This window comes from Lonchura striata, chromosome 14, assembly GCF_046129695.1.
Source record: "Lonchura striata isolate bLonStr1 chromosome 14, bLonStr1.mat, whole genome shotgun sequence".
In the NCBI taxonomy this organism is placed as follows: Eukaryota; Metazoa; Chordata; class Aves; order Passeriformes; family Estrildidae; genus Lonchura; species Lonchura striata.
Window position 1 is genome coordinate 7,200,902 of NC_134616.1, and position 15,426 is coordinate 7,216,327.

A 15,426-nucleotide genomic window follows, 5' to 3' on the forward strand; every position below is an offset into this window, starting at 1 on the left:
TGGGATGTGTGAGCAGTGACAGCCCCTGAAACCAGGGATGAGGAGGCTACAAAGTCTGGGCTCATCCTGCTGCATGGGATGTGGCAGAGCAGGATGGAACAAGAAGGGACCAAGGGCATTTCTCGCTGTTTTCCTGGTTCATGGGATGACTGGTACCTACAGCAGGATGCAATGTGCTGCTGTTTGTGTATTGGATCACAGACAGCAGTCTCCACATTGTCCTCCTCCTTCCTTGCTCCTTAATCTCTAACAAGCTCAGTGTCAGTGTGATGGTGCTACTCAGTGTTATCTTCTGTGGTGATGCTTTGTGTTGTCTTCTGTCCTGCTCTTCTGGACTCCTGCTAGCCCAACAGTGCTCCAGAAATAAGAACTTCTAGAAATTTTGGGGTTTTTTAATCTATGAGACTGTGGCTCAGTTGTTTTTGTTGACTTGACTTTCACTAATCAAGCAAAGTTTAGGGGAGATGTTGTTCCTCCCAGCTCTGCAGCATTCACATATTGTGGCTGTTGCTGTGACACTGGCAAGATTTAAGCCTGTACTTCTTCAAGCCCTGTGAAAGAGTTCTTCCCATGTCAATAAGTGCTAACACATGTTTGAAAACAGGACAGATAAACAGCTTGTGGATCTGCCCTGCCCTTCTGAGTTCATATTCAATAAATGTGTTAACACTATGTGTTCATCGGTTTCTCAACACTTCCGGAAAAAGGTTGTTAAGCTAGGATTTGTTTTTCCCTGGTGGAAATTACAAGTGCTCTATATGCAATAAAGGAAGTGAAGGCATATTAAAAATAATGAAGCACATTCAGAAGAAAATAATTGCTTTTCTCCCTTTGGACTAGGTGGTATGGCTGTGGATGGCTTCAGCCTCCAGGTGAAAAGAGCTGTAAAACATTTGTCTCTTTTCTCCCTAATTCCATTTATCTGTCTGGATTGAATTTTGCTTTATACAGTAGGAGCAGCTGCAGGGTGGAGTTTGCATCTGCACCTCTGGAAAACCCAGGGACAGAGCCAGTGCCGGCCCTTCCACGGCACAGCCCGTGGGGCTGTGGCTTGGGTAGGAGCATTTGTTGGGTAATCCATCTTGCTGTTGTGGACATTTTATGAGTAAACCTTTTAAGGAGAAAATATAATTAATCTCTTTGTGGCAATGTTCTCCTGTACACACTAGAAAGCATAATTGTCTACACAGACAAACAAATAAAAGTTTTTGGCAAGACAGACGGTCCCTAATTAATCATAATCTAGACAATGTATTAAGAGTATGCTCAAAATGCTGGGTGGCAAATTATCTGAAACTAATTAATTGTGCCTATAAAAATTCAGCATGTTCCATATGCGTGCTTGAACCTGGTTTTATTTGTTTTTTAAGGTGGTTGAGTAATTGCACATCTATCTGGGATCTGTTTGTGTAGTTGATTTGCAAGCCTCAAACAGAACAAGGCCAATTGAAAACTCAGCTCTTAGCTAAGGAAATATGGTGCATGGGAAATGCAGCTTGTCTGGTGGCTTTTGGGAGCAGAAAAACAGCCCTGGTGTCCTTTTGGAAGGGCACCAGCACCCCTGAACATGGCCAACAGATGGGTGTCTGTAGCAAGCACATTGGTTTAACAGCCTTGCTGAACTCTTGGATGAGACTTGACCATTTTTGCACTGTAGTTAACATTTGCTTTGTTCTATAAAATGTGGGAGTTTTAGGTGCTGAGCCCTGAGTCACCGATGATTTGACTCTGCAGTGGCTACAAGAGCAGTAAGTGTGGTGCTGTGGAGCACTGTGCCTCTCTGTGTGAAAGTATTTCCTGAAATAAATGTGTTTTGCTCCTGAAAATAAAGAAATTGAAAGCCCAGCTTTGCACTCCTGCAGTGGTCAGCTCTGGATTCAGCCCTGAGGACTCTGCCTGCAGCAGGGCTGGGAAGGCTGAGGACACCTGGGGTGCTCACACAGGGCAGGTGGTGGCAGGAGGCAGCTCAGTCCAGGCAGTTTTTTCTGCTTTTCCCTTTGTTGCCAGGAAGTGCCAAGCCTGTCTGTGGGTGAAGGGGAACGTGCCCCTTTGATATGTTCATCTCATTTCCAGGAGCTGCCTTGGATTTAGGTAGGACTGTGCTCTGCAGCACTGGACTCTCCTCAGCAAAAGCCCTCTTGTATGCAAATCCCACTCTTGAAATATCTGAAAATGTTAGTGCATCCCTTTTTACTTTTAAGAACCTGAAACAAGAATATTTTCAAGTGGCACCTGTGAATCCAAGATCAAAAATATGTTGGGTTTGAAAGTCAAAAGAAGTAGATGTGCTGTTTGGAGGTGGAATTTACTCTGTCTTGCAGTGGGTGGAGTGAGTGTGTTTCTTCAATTAGCTCATGTATCTGCAATTTGGAAGAAAGATTGTTTTGAATTATTCTAGTGGAGGAATCTGATGTCATGTGGAAGCACCTTGGGGAGATGCAGTGCTCTCCTGCACTGGGTTACTGGCAGGGCTGGTCTGCCCTCAAGCTGCAAACAGGTAATACATCTTATTATCAGAAAAAAAAGGAAATTTCCAAGTAACTATGGTTATGTTTCTCAATGTGCTCTTTTAAAGAAGGATTTGTTCAAAAGCAGAGACTTTTTTCTCCAGGATTTTTGTTGCAGAGATGGCACATATGTCACATCCTGACTTTCTCACCATTTCCTGACATCTCTAGGATTTCACCAAGTGGTGGGCATTGAAGTTCTACCCTGAAATTGAAAAAATATTAAAAGAATAAACAGAGCCCAGAGTTGTAGACTGCCTGGCTGCAGATTACTGCCTTTTCTGCCTCTTAAAGTTAGTTGAATTGGAAATGTCATCTTCCTTTGAGCATCAAAGCCTGTAGTGTGCACAGGATTCATTCTGCAACACAGACAAATTTTTAAATTGTTTTTTGATATTAAGAAAGGTTTTGTGGCTCTGGTCCCACAGTGCTTGTTCCCTCACCCTGGATCTCATCCTCCTGAGCATCACCTTGAGTGAGAAGGTGACTTTGCATCAGCAGGATTTGGTTGAGGTGTGTTAAAGGCAGTACAGCGTGGCCTTGCTCCTCGGTCAGGTTGGACCAGAGCTGGCTGTGCCGTGTTATCCCAAAGCCTTGTCTGTGGTTCATCCTCTCTGTGTAAGGCAGCTCTCTCTGCAGGCTCTGCTCTTAGTCAGGAGAACCAGACCTTGGAGCCACGTGCTGCTCTTGCAGGTCAGTTTGTGAAACCCTTCCCAACCGTGTGTGTGCCTGTTTGTCAACAAGAGGGGCCAGCCCTTGTCCAGGGAGTTTAAACAAGATAACTGGAGAGAAGAGAGAGCCTGCCATCCCTCCAGATAGCAATGTCTGAGGGACCACTGGCAAAGTATGATTTGTCCTCGGTGAAAAATGTTTGCATTTGACAGCTTTTCACAGGAAGCCTGTCAGAGTGATAATTTAATGAGTACAGATTGCTTGCAACACAGCTGTAAAACGTGCTTTTACAGTGCTGTAAAATAAGCAACTGAGGCCTTTGTGTGTTTGCTTTGTTTGAGAACAAGTCAACTTCTAATACAAATGAAAGGTGGTCATTTATTTTATCCAGCAAACAGTCAAGACGTAAGAGAGGAACCTGCCATTTTTCTTCTTGTGGTGGCAAGGTTAATGCTGGGTTATGTTGGTGTTTGCTAATCAGCTCATTTCTGTGAAGGGGAGAATTAGTATCTAATTAGATATCGAGAATTACTAGTCAGATTAGCATTTAACTCATAAAAAGGACTTTCAGGCTTTTTTCTTTTCCTTGCAGGCATCTATGCCCATAGTTTGCACAGAGAAAAGATTAATGTTCCTTGTGGCACCCAAGCTGATTTCTTGATATGGAGATAGAAACTGAGGATGCAGACTTACACTGTGCCAATAGCTACACTAAAATGCATCTACAAATATAATTCAATGGCTGCTGCTGACCAGGTTGAGTGCTGTGGGTTGCATGAAGGAAGATGCTGTGCATATCCCACTGCTGGGTCCATCCCTGCTTGCTGTGTTGAGTGGAATTTCCATCCCCAATGCCATGCTTAATATCACCCCTCCCCTCCATCCAATCCCACCTCCACCCCAGGAGCCTCGAGGTGCCAGCAGTGGCACCCAGGGGCCAAGCCACAGGCACTGGTCACCAGGGCATCCTGCCTGGCATGCCCTGGCAGGGGTGGATACTGACTCCAGGCTGCAGACACAGCCTCCTCTGCCCTCCTCCCCTTCTTCTTTGGGAAGTGGCACTTGAGAACGGGAGTTTTCTGTGCATAAAAATGGTGGTCGAAGCTTGAGCCAGAGACAACAGCACTGTGCATGCATGCTGCCTCCTTCAGCAGTGCTGCCTTGGGCTTTTGGAGGTGCCTGATTTTGGTGGGAAGTTTTCATTTGCTTTATTTACCTTCCTTTTGGGCAAGGAAAAGCTGCTGGCTGGAAGGTTGCAGCTGTGCAGGTATTTGTTGTTAATTAGATTGCAGGATTTTCTTAATGATAATTAATTAATCTTACCTGGTTCTAGCCCACATGAAAAATTGCTAAGAGATGAAGAGCTCTAAAGCCTGGATACAGTTTATTTAACTTCCACTTTGGAGTGTAACCAATAAAATGAGTTTGGTCAGAAGAATAAATAGGTTTTGGTAATATGGATGTATTACTTAAGTTAATGTTCTTGGCTTAAAACATTGCTTTGGGTTCTTTAGACTGATGGTTGGAGCTATCTGTTAGATTTGCCATCAGTATAATTTAAAAAACCTAATTATTTTTTAAGAGTTTGCTGATGCATCTAGCAGGATTTGTGCCTGGTACAGAAGTATTTAAATAAACAACTTATTTGGTGATACTAAAAGGTCTGAGCAAAGGAAGGAAGTGAGCCTTCAAAATGATTAAGTGAATTAGAAATTAATATACACCAAGCTAATCTCTACAGTATAAACTCAACAGAAAAAAATCTTCCTGGAGAGGAAATGCCAGTCATGGGAACGAAAGTGGAGGTTCCTGCTGATATTGGACAGAGGACGTGTTGGGTGTTTGAAATCAATCTCTTCTTCCCTGGATCATTTCTCTTGTGCTCCTAAGAGGCTGCATTATATACAGCCATGTCAGGCATTGAACCCCATGACTTTGCTCATCAGGAACTCATGGAATGTTTCAGTTTTTCCAGAAAATGTTTTCTGTGTTAGGCTTTGTTTGTACTGGAGGACTTTGAAGACGAAAATCTGAACTTCAGCATACTTTTAATGTCTTTTAACAAGGTTTAAATTCACACTGGGCCAAAATATTTCTCCCCCCGACTCTTATAACAACTTCTAGCTCTAAGCATTGCTCCTTTGAGGATTTAGAAAACCACAGAGGCATGTTTTATTAAAAAATATTTATTGAATATGAGTCACAGAAAAGCAGAGGTCAGAATCCTCAATTGCTGGTGGCATGCATAAAATAATCTGCTTCTTCACCCGGCTGCGCCCGCTGCCCGGGGTGCCAGTGCTCTCTGCAGGGCTGGGGCAAACAGGCATGGGAGGCTTTGTCCCTGTGGCACCTACCTTGCTTTCCTTAGCTGTCCCCAAGGCCATAGAGCAGGGAGGTGTTTTCCAAAATGGCCCAAATGCTTTTGGCCTACTGGACCCCTCCCCTGTTTTTTATTTTATTTTCTCTCATCTGTGCCAAATCTCCCAGGCAAAGGCTTTGTGGCAGGGTAGTTTGTGCTTAGACCCATGTGTCAGGGTTGTGGTGATGCATTCATGGAGGATGTGTTCTTTAAACTGCTTCTGCAGTGGTATCATCATCAGGTCAACGTGTTATCGGTGTTGGAGACACATGTGGCACTGCCAAGACATGGCAGCAGCCACTCTGGGCTGTCCAGTGCTCCCAGAGAGTGAACCAAAGTGGGGATTTGCTTTTAGAAAATTAGAAAGATCACAAACCTTATCTGTCTTTTGTAATTTGAAAAATATCCTGTTATTGTGCCAAGTGTTAAGGCCTTAGATTTTAGCAAGTTCTGGTATATTTGGGGGGGTTTCCCTGCTGCCACAGACAGCTGAAGCTCCTTCTGCCATCAGGACCAATTGGGTAAGTGGTCAGGCCTTGCCGTGAGAGATTATGAACTTGTAGGATGGGAGAAAGAACCTGTAGTAGAGTTTTTAATTTGTTTTTTAAATATACTATTTGTTTCATTTTTGAGGTTGGTTTATGATGATCTTGGAAAATTAATTGAAAAGAACTGGAAAGAAGGACTCATTTGTGCAAAACATGTGTTTCACAAAACCACCTTTTTTTTTCCCAGTATGTTGTTCTTTGAAATTACATCTTTTAAGATGCCTAAATGTAAACATCAAAAGCTTTTGCACTTTTTTTGTCTTTTTTTGCTGACTCTTAATCATGATATTCATATTTTTATCAGGAGAGATTTCACTCATAAAAGTCTTCCAGTCTGTAGAGAGTTTTGGGGATTGGTTTATGAAGAGTAATCAAAAATTTTGAGATATATACATGGTTTTGGGGTATAGACTTTGAAAATTTCCGGGCGAGTCCTTTAATTTTCCATTTCAGTTTGATGATGGTCTTGTGCTAATCCTCCCGTTAAGCAGGGGTTGTGTGAACACACAGCCCAGCGCCCGTGTTTACCATCTCCTCTCTCCCTCTTTCCTAGAGTTCTTCAAGGAGCTCCTGGAGAACGCAGAGAAGTCTCTGAACGACATGTTTGTGCGGACGTACGGCCGGCTGTACATGCAGAACTCGGAGCTGTTCAAGGACCTCTTTGTGGAGCTGAAGCGCTACTACGTGGGCGGCAACGTCAACCTGGAGGAGATGCTCAACGAGTTCTGGGCGCGCTTGCTGGAGCGCATGTTCCGGCTGGTCAACCCCCAGTACCACTTCACGGATGAGTACCTGGAGTGTGTCAGCAAGTACACGGAGCAGCTGAAGCCCTTCGGGGACGTGCCGCGGAAGCTCAAGCTGCAAGTGACGCGAGCCTTCGTGGCCGCCCGCACCTTCGCGCAGGGCCTGGCCGTCGCCAGGGACGTCATCAGCAAAGTGTCTGCGGTGAGCTCCGTCCCACGAGTGTTTGTCCCCGTGTCCCTTGCAGCCACGATGGGCAGCTCTCTCCCTGTTGTCCTGGACCTAAGGGTGGTGGTGGTAGTTGGGTGCGGGTGGGACCCAGCTCCATCTATGTAGGCTGCGCTGTTGTGTGGTAGAGTCACGTTCTGAGGACACCACTGCCCAGTGCTGCAGTCTAGTTCTCCAGGTGGATGCTTTCCTCCTGTCTAGGGAACAACAACAGCAGGAAATTAAATGCCTTCTGCAGTGCAAATAACCATATTTGCTTGTGTAATGGCCATATCTTCTTCTTAATATTGCCTTTAAATTACAGTGAGTCAGGGATGCTGCAGGCATCTATTATGGAGCAGCTGATGATTTGCTCCTTGCTCCAGGGCATGGGGAGAGGCAGTTCACATGAGCAAGCAGCTCTTTTGTGACAACAGTAAGCTTGAGCCATCTGCACAGGGCAGAAGCCACTTGTACTTGGTGCCACACATGCAGCACAAGTTAGACCTCAGACTTTCATAGTGAAGTCACTTTTTGGGGGAATAAAACAGCTGTGATGTGTTGGTTACTTAAATGTTTACCTCCCTCTTCATATAAATAATTTTGGAGCTGTTTAAGTGGGATGACTGCTTTTTTGACATGAGATTTGTCTTTAATTTTAGTCTGGATTGTATGGTATAGGGAACAGTCAATAATCCCCTTGAAGTGATTATGTAAGATAACAAATATTAGTGATTTCCTTTAACAAACTCAGCTCATTTCCTGTGGGCTGTGGAAGATTTATTGTAATCATTTAATTGGGCAGAGAGACGTTTACTTTCTCTCTACTTGGTTATGGAGTAATAAAACATGAGGCTGAAAGAGCAGGCAGGAGTTTGAATCACCCCGAGTGCCAGGAAAAAAAAAAAAAAAGAATAGCTGTTCAGATACTATTAGAAGCAGAATGCAGTTCTGTAGGCATCACAAACAGCATCCTTAAATGAGATAATAATTCAAATTTCTTTGACTTATGGGGATAATATTAAAATACTGTCTCTGAGGATAGGGGAAAAAAGAAATCTGCTTCCATGTTAATTTTTCTTGAAGAGAAATGAGGCAAACAGCTGGCAATAGGCCAGAACATGTATGGAAGGGCAGAGAAAATTAGCAAGGAAGAAGTTGCTTAACTAAAATACCCGGACTCCAGGAGTGAGTCGCAAGTTAGCGGTGACAGGTGTAGGTCCTTGGACACCTTGGCTCCCCACCTAATAGAGGTGACCCTCAAGTTAGATTAATGTGCTGCTGGTTGAGGATGGGTGTGTGGAGCTCTACGTGTGGCATGTGGGGGTCACTCTTACAGGATCACAAAACCTTTCAGCCTCAGGGATGCTGTCCTGGTGGGAGGGAGGGGTGGTGGCAGATGAAGTGTGATGACTCTGTGCCAGGCCACTCGCCAAGCCTGCTGACTCTTAGTTGGGGTTTCAGATTTGGTGGCCCTTGTTTTGTGGCTGTGTGGCAGCTCTTGTGGTCAGGGGATGGGGTCTTCACTGCTGTAGAGTGTGGATGAAGTATTTGGGTGGGAGGTCTGGCCATTAAGCCCCTGTATAGTACAATTACTTCATAGGCAGTAAACGTGCATGGGTGAGGGATTGTGTTTATTCTCCATCTGCTCAGAATTCATCAAAACGTCTCCAGACTTGACACGGAACCACAAGGGCTGTGGTCCCTGCATCTGTTACGAATCAGTCGTGAACCCGAGGTGGCATTGTGATTTCTCTTTCCCTTTTGAAGACCCTTGAGTGTAGAGTTGCCTTCAACCCTAGAATTAATTGCTTAAGTGTGGAAAGCTACCCAGAGTCCCACGCAGCTACAAAAATAGCTCACGTGCCGTGGACAATCACAGTTGCTCTACTTTCCACTTCAATTTCACAAGTTGCACTGGAAATCCTGCAACAGATTGACTTTTTCAAGCAGTAACAAAACTCTCTGCTGTTGAATACCTAAGCTTTAGTTGCAGCAGTAGAAGGAATAATAATCTTTCCTGTTTTAATCTTATTCAGTGGGAATCTAACATCGTGTTTCTGCAAGACACAATGGGAAATCCTAGACATGAGTTTAAAAGCTGATGTTTTTATGCCTCCTGCTCTGCGGTTGTGTTTTGGGGCTTCCCACATTACATATAGATTAGCCTGGCTTTGCTGAGCTCTATGTAATGACTCCATTGACTTTTCTTCCTTATTATTTTTACTCAGGAGTTGTAGTGGAATGATTGCTTATACCAGGGATTAACTTGGGGGATAAATCTTCATTCCTCTTAATGAAAAAATGTCCGAAGGAATGCAAATAAGTTTTACTTTTAATGTGCTTTGTGACAAGTAAGTTAAAAATGTTTAATTGAAAATCTTCAGGAGGAGAAATACAAACTGCTGCAAGGCCCAGCTGTGTACTTTCCTGGGATACTATCAGGAGAGCAAAGAGCACTCTGCAGTGCAACGGCCTTGATGGCTTTTTAATGATCCCAGATATTTTTACATCTTCACTAGGGAGTTGCATTTAGAAGGATATTGTTCTTGTGTGAGTTTGGGAATAAAGAGGTAAAAGAAGAGAGAATATTGAAAAGCTGCAAGTATGCTTGATTTCTGAGCCAGAAGGCTAGAAAATAGCTTCAAATTCAGCCTTGAATGGATCAAAACCTGTACCACTGTGCTGAAATACATAACAGGGAAAGCTGTACGGTTTTGGGAGAAAAGACAGACTTTTTTCAAACTGTCTAAGCCCCATAACTTTGATGCTCAAGTCTTCATCCCTCAAATTCCCTTCTTTGGACCCAAAAAGTACAATATTTTCTCAATCTGTTCTGAACAGCAGATCTGTCCAGGATGCTGTTTCTGCCTGTTAGAGATGTGCCCTGCCTCTGAGGTTGGCTGCAAGGGGCTGGGGGCCTCCAGTGCTTCTCTCTGTCCTGTGCTGGTGCTGGGTGCTTTCTCCCTGACCTTCCTGCCCCTGCCTTCAGGAGATGGAAATCTGTCTGTCCCCTAATCACTCTCCTGCCACTTAGCCCTGGACAAGCACTGAAGTCAGCCAGGTTAAATTGCTGCCAGAAGTGACATTTCCTGCCCTGGCTAGGGCTGGAAAAAAGGAGCAAATACAAGGCAGAGGCCATGAGTGACTGAAAAAGGATGAGAACTTGTAACTGGGCAGTTCTCAGGCTGCTGAGATGTTCCCATAACTGCATGCCTTTAAACCCACAGCCTGGTCGAGGGTCATGACACCTTTGAGGGCAAAGTGCACTGGGGCTTGTAGGGTGCAGGTCAGCTACAGCTATGGGGTGAAGGTCCTTGTTTGTGAGGGAAGAAATGGAATCAAGGGCTAGGCTCCCTGACATCATTTTGTAGGGTCAGGAGGAGCTGGGAAGGGAGGTCTGGCTGGAGGTCAGCAGCAGAAGCGCATGAAGGCTGAAGCATTCAGCCACCCAGCATTGAGCCCCTGTGTCTGTGTCACCCTCTCTGCAGACCAGGATGTGTGGATGTGACATTTGCACTTGGCCAGTGGTGGTGAGAGTTTTCTGGAGACCCCCAGGAAATTTATACTGATAAACTGTTGTTTTGGGATTCTTTTACCACTTTTCCCTCTTGTGTGCTATAATTTGATGCAGAACTGATGGGAGCTCAGGAGGCTCTCAAATCACCTCCTTAACAAGCATTTGTGTGCTGAAAGCCGCATGAGATATTACTGCCACCAAAGTATCTGGGCTGCTGGAAAGGTTCTTCCAGCCTGTCCTTGGGAACCCTGAGAAAGGCAGCAGCTTGGAAGTTGTGTGCAAGAAATGGTGTTTAGTTTGGAAGCACAGTTATAAGCCGTATGAAATAATGCAGTTTTCTCTGGTGACATTAGCAGCCTAGAGGAGCTGCTGGAGATGTTCCCAGTGGGTGGAGGAGGTCAGCTTTCTTTGTATTGGCATTTCTGCCCTAATGGAATGTAATGGTAGCAGCCAAGGAGAGAATTTTCTTCCAACTCTTAATTAAAAGAATTGCAGAGGGGGACAGGTGATTGCCTTCCCACAGGTACCCCATAGCCTGGTGTCTTTTTACCCCCTTTTGCTTTGAGCTGCCTCATCTTGGATGAGGCACCTCTAGAACACAAGTTGAGCTGGTGGTTGACCTGCTGGTCTGCATGAGCAAACTGAACTGTGGCTTGTGTCACTTTTGGCATGGGTACTGAATGTGGACCAGCCATTGGCTTAGGAGAAGCAGTGATGAAAATAAAACAAGGAATGAATAAGAATTAAGGCCTGTGTCATCACAAATAGTAGGGCACAGAGATCTGTACCATTTGAGGATCTAGAAATTTAGTCAAAGATCCGACCTCCCTCTGTGCAGTTTTTGCCCTTGGTTTGACTTAAGGGGAATGTGACTGTAATCCTCTTTCAAAAAGAATTTCATGTTCCTGTATCCAAAGACTGCAATATCTTGCTCAGGCAAGAGCCAGCCTTGCTGGGGAAGTGACAGAAATGGAATATGCTGCTTGCATGCATTGGGAAGGGACAGGAGGGCAGCACTTCTGCTATGTGGGTTACTAAGAAACAGCCAGAGGATCTGAGGGGCCCTTTTAGTGTGCAGCAGAGGGACCTCCAGAGGGACAGTGCTCTCCAGGCAGCGGGTTGCAAGCTATGAGGCCAGGCCAAGGGGCTGCCGTGCACAAGGACATTTCTTTCCACATACCAGGGGCAAACATCAATGCAGAAAACAATACCAAGCACTTCTCCACATCAAAGATGACCCTGAGAAGACCTGCCAAGAATGTGACTGCATCTGCCTCAGTTCCAGCCATCTGAGGGCCTGTGCTAGGCCTTCAAAGCACGCTGCAGCAGCAGTCAGCTCAGATTTAGGGCTGGGAGTGCGTGGATAGGACTGTGGATTTGGAGCTGATGGTGTCATGCAGGAGTACTTCAGTCCACTGGCATGGCTTTGGCTTTTGCTTTCTCTGCCTTGCGCTGTGGTTCTGCTGCTATTTTTGAAAACAATGTGAAGGATAATTAAGGATGGTTTTGGTTGTAGATGCCCAGATAAGTGTCCCTGCTGCTTTACTCATTAAAGCAAATGGGACACTCCTCATGATCTGTGTTTGAGGCAGGGAGAGGCTTGTTCCTCCCGAGCTTGATGTGAAAGGCCCTTTGGTCCCAAGGGCACCATTAGCAGGAGATGCTGAGCCTGGCATCGCTGTGTAAGTGTTCAGAGGGAGAGGCATGGCTGGCATGCTCAGCTCCCCCGTGCTGGGGAAGACAAGAATGTGAATGTTAAGACAGCAGCTGGAGTGCCTGGTGGTGTGACTCAGGAGCTCTGCTTTTCCTCTTGGCACTGTCACATCTGGAGTGGGGGGAGCACACTGTGAGTAGGGAAATGAGCAGAAATGTACTCTTGAACTTTTCCTCGCACGAGATAACGCTGCAGCAAACATTGCCATGGGTAGCAAGTATTGAGACACAGAGTCATGCAGTTCCCAAGATCACTCCTAAATGTATTCCCTTATGCAAGACCTCAGGGGCCTACATCTGTGGTTGAACCAGATGCTGTCTAAATTATTAATGTTCTAGCACCAGGCCAGCAAAATTGGTTAAATGCGTAGTTAATTCCAAAACACTTTCATTGGAATATTTGGGGTGGGGAAGCAAACCAGGAGCCTCCCAAGTGATGTTCTGCCTCACAGTGAGCTGAACGTCAGGACCAGCGTGTGCCAAGATGATGTTCTTGCACAACACTGAGAGAAGGAAAAATTGATGCAAGCAGGGTTGTGTTGGTCCCAAAACTCGATGACAACTCACTTGTCTGAAATGACTGCTTACCTAGAGCATCTCACAGGCGGCTTCAGAGTATGTTTTTTAAATCATCTTTCAGTGTCACTGGGAAGTTACTTTAGCTGGTATTGCCATAGTTCTTTTTTTTTTTTTTGCAAATAAACCAAAGTATAAAACAAAAGTAATTTCACCACATTTATTTTCAAATTGTTGGATTTTTTTGTTTTCTGGCAGCTGTGCTGCTGGCATGGCAACGCTGTTGTTGTGCAAGCATGGAAAATAAGAAAGCCTGAGTTATCAGTGTTATTATAAATAGTTATTAAAGCTGACAGGATTTTAAATGTTATTATTAACATTCTTAATGTTAACTTGAGGGTAGAATGAGAGAATGTAATGTAGCTCTGGCTGTCTGACAGCTGTGGGAGCTCCCTGCAGGACTGTCCATGATTGGAGCTCTGTCATCCTTCCTCAGCTATTCCTTGCTTGGGAAGGAGATGAAAAAGAATCTGGTTGCTTCTCTGAATTTTATCCGCGTGCACAGATCAGTTTTTCTTGAGTTTTGATGGTTTTGTGGTAGTCTGTGAATAAGGCATTGCACTCCATAGGTGTGTACTTTAGTGGTGATGTTTCTGCCAGAGGAATGCATCCAGCTGCAGTTGCCAGCAAGTTGAAAAAGGATAAGGGTGTAACAGTTTCCCTCATGTGAAAGTCTGAAATGGGATGGGTATGACAAGGTACAAAGAAAAACCAGATTTTACTATACCAAGAGCATGTAATTTTTACAGGAACATGATTTTACCTTTACCTGTCAATGTAAGTTGGAACGTTACCCCAGCAAATGTGATATGAGATGTTTGCATTTAAGCCCTGAGTTGTTTGCTTTTCACTTAATTTTTGTGAATTGTGTGCAAATCTGTATTTTTAAGGAGCAAGTTTGATAGGAAGATTGGTGCCAAAACACATCTGTTAGCAGCTTTTAATCTTCACGTTTGACAAAGCGTATAGATATGGACAAATTGTAATTTACATGATGAAACCACAGGGTGATGGATTGCTGCAGTGGTGTGGAACGCCATGGAAAGGAAATAAATTTTACAAGATAAAAGGAGGGGACTGGAGTGCATTTACTTCTATCAGAAGCTTTTACAGGGTATGTGCACTGGAGCTACAACTACCTGGGCTCAAATCTACCAGAGTAAATCCCCTCCAGCAAATAAAGCTTTCTTTGGTACTCTGCTTTATTAGAGAGGAGATTACTTGGTTTTGAGGGTCATTCTAGAGTACAGTTTGAGTGAACTTGAGTTGCTTTCCAAGATAAACACAACCCCAGAACAAAGCATATCTGGGTTTACTGTTACATACAATGGCGTTTTAAGAGCTTGCACCTGGCGTGGCAGGGCCAACATTAAAAGCTTGTGAAGAATTGCCAATGCAACACATGGCACACCCCACTGACAGAGCCAGAGCTGGTCTGGACTGGGTCCAGGCCCCGTGCCAGGGGTTAAGGTTCTCCTTGCAGTGATACTCAAGCAGTTAAGCATTTATCACTGTTGTAACAAGGTGTAATTGTTCATAGTCTTCCCCAAAACTCGCTGTTAGAGTGATCTCTGATTGTGCCTTCCTGTTGCTTTTTGACACGATAAAATGCCAATTCTAGACTGATTAATTTGCCCATTGTCTTCCTCTTTATCTGCAACTGTATTGCACACTAACAGCTTCCCTGTGGGTTACATCCATCACTAGCAGAGCTCTGTTTGGCAGTCACTGCAGGCTTGGGTTTGTCTTTTCCATCACCCCTTTTGTGATCACCCTCTGCTCAGCTCTGTGCAGGACTCAAACCCTTGTGGGGAAGGAAGCAAAATCTCACTTGCTTTTAGAATCATCACGTGTCTTTGCTCAAAGGACCTGATCCAAGTGACCATTGCATACTGCCTGTTGTGGAATGCAGGAAAGCAGCTTCAGTTTCCCCTGCATCTGCTGGGATTCATAAAGATCAGCCCCTATGGAATATCAAAGTGGGGGATGCTGCGGGGCTGCAGCCACTTGGTGCTCGTGGGACGAGGTGGGAACCTAAGATGGGAAGGGGCCTCCTGGGTCACGGCTCTGCTGGGGGGGCTTTTGCAGCATGCTGCCATGCAATCCCTTCCATAAAGCTGCAGCTTTCCACAGTAGGTTTGGGGACTCCTCCTGCTCCTCATTCCACTTCAAACTGCTCTAGCACCTGACTTGTGCTGTCAACATTTTCCTAATTTTTCTTCCCGAGGAGGATGCAGGGCACTCCTTTGAGGGTTAACAGTGCTAGGATGGCCAGGGTCAACTGATAAGCCTCTGGACTTAGCATGGAGGTCCTGTCACCCACCACTAAGTGACACAGGAAGGGATTTTCATCAGAGAAACAACTAAACTATTAAACTTAAGTGTCCTTCAGAGCTCTTGTCTCTGGGTGCGAGATGTTATTTAGTTTCCCCTGCCACTTTTTTGTTCTGCAAGGACTGCGCCATCTGGATAGCAGATGATACCTTTGCATTTGTCTGTTTCCAGTTTTCCAACTATAAATCATCTGAATTAGCTGGTTTCTGTTGCTTAAGCTCTTACTATTTGATCCAGCTCTCCTTTAAA

At 44.8% G+C, this 15,426-nt stretch overlaps 2 protein-coding genes across 2 annotated transcripts in view; both read left to right on the plus strand.

Moving 5' to 3' along the window:
- Positions 1-15,426, plus strand: part of PLS3 (plastin 3) — a 763,062-nt gene that overhangs the window by 218,737 nt on the left and 528,899 nt on the right. The gene's annotated exons all lie outside the window — the stretch shown is intronic.
- GPC4 (glypican 4) overlaps positions 1-15,426 on the plus strand; it is a 67,209-nt gene that overhangs the window by 37,102 nt on the left and 14,681 nt on the right. Inside the window, exon 3 of the mRNA XM_021548377.2 lies at positions 6,640-7,031. Within this exon, the coding sequence (XP_021404052.2) occupies positions 6,640-7,031 (392 nt within the window). The remainder of the gene's footprint in view (positions 1-6,639; positions 7,032-15,426) is intronic.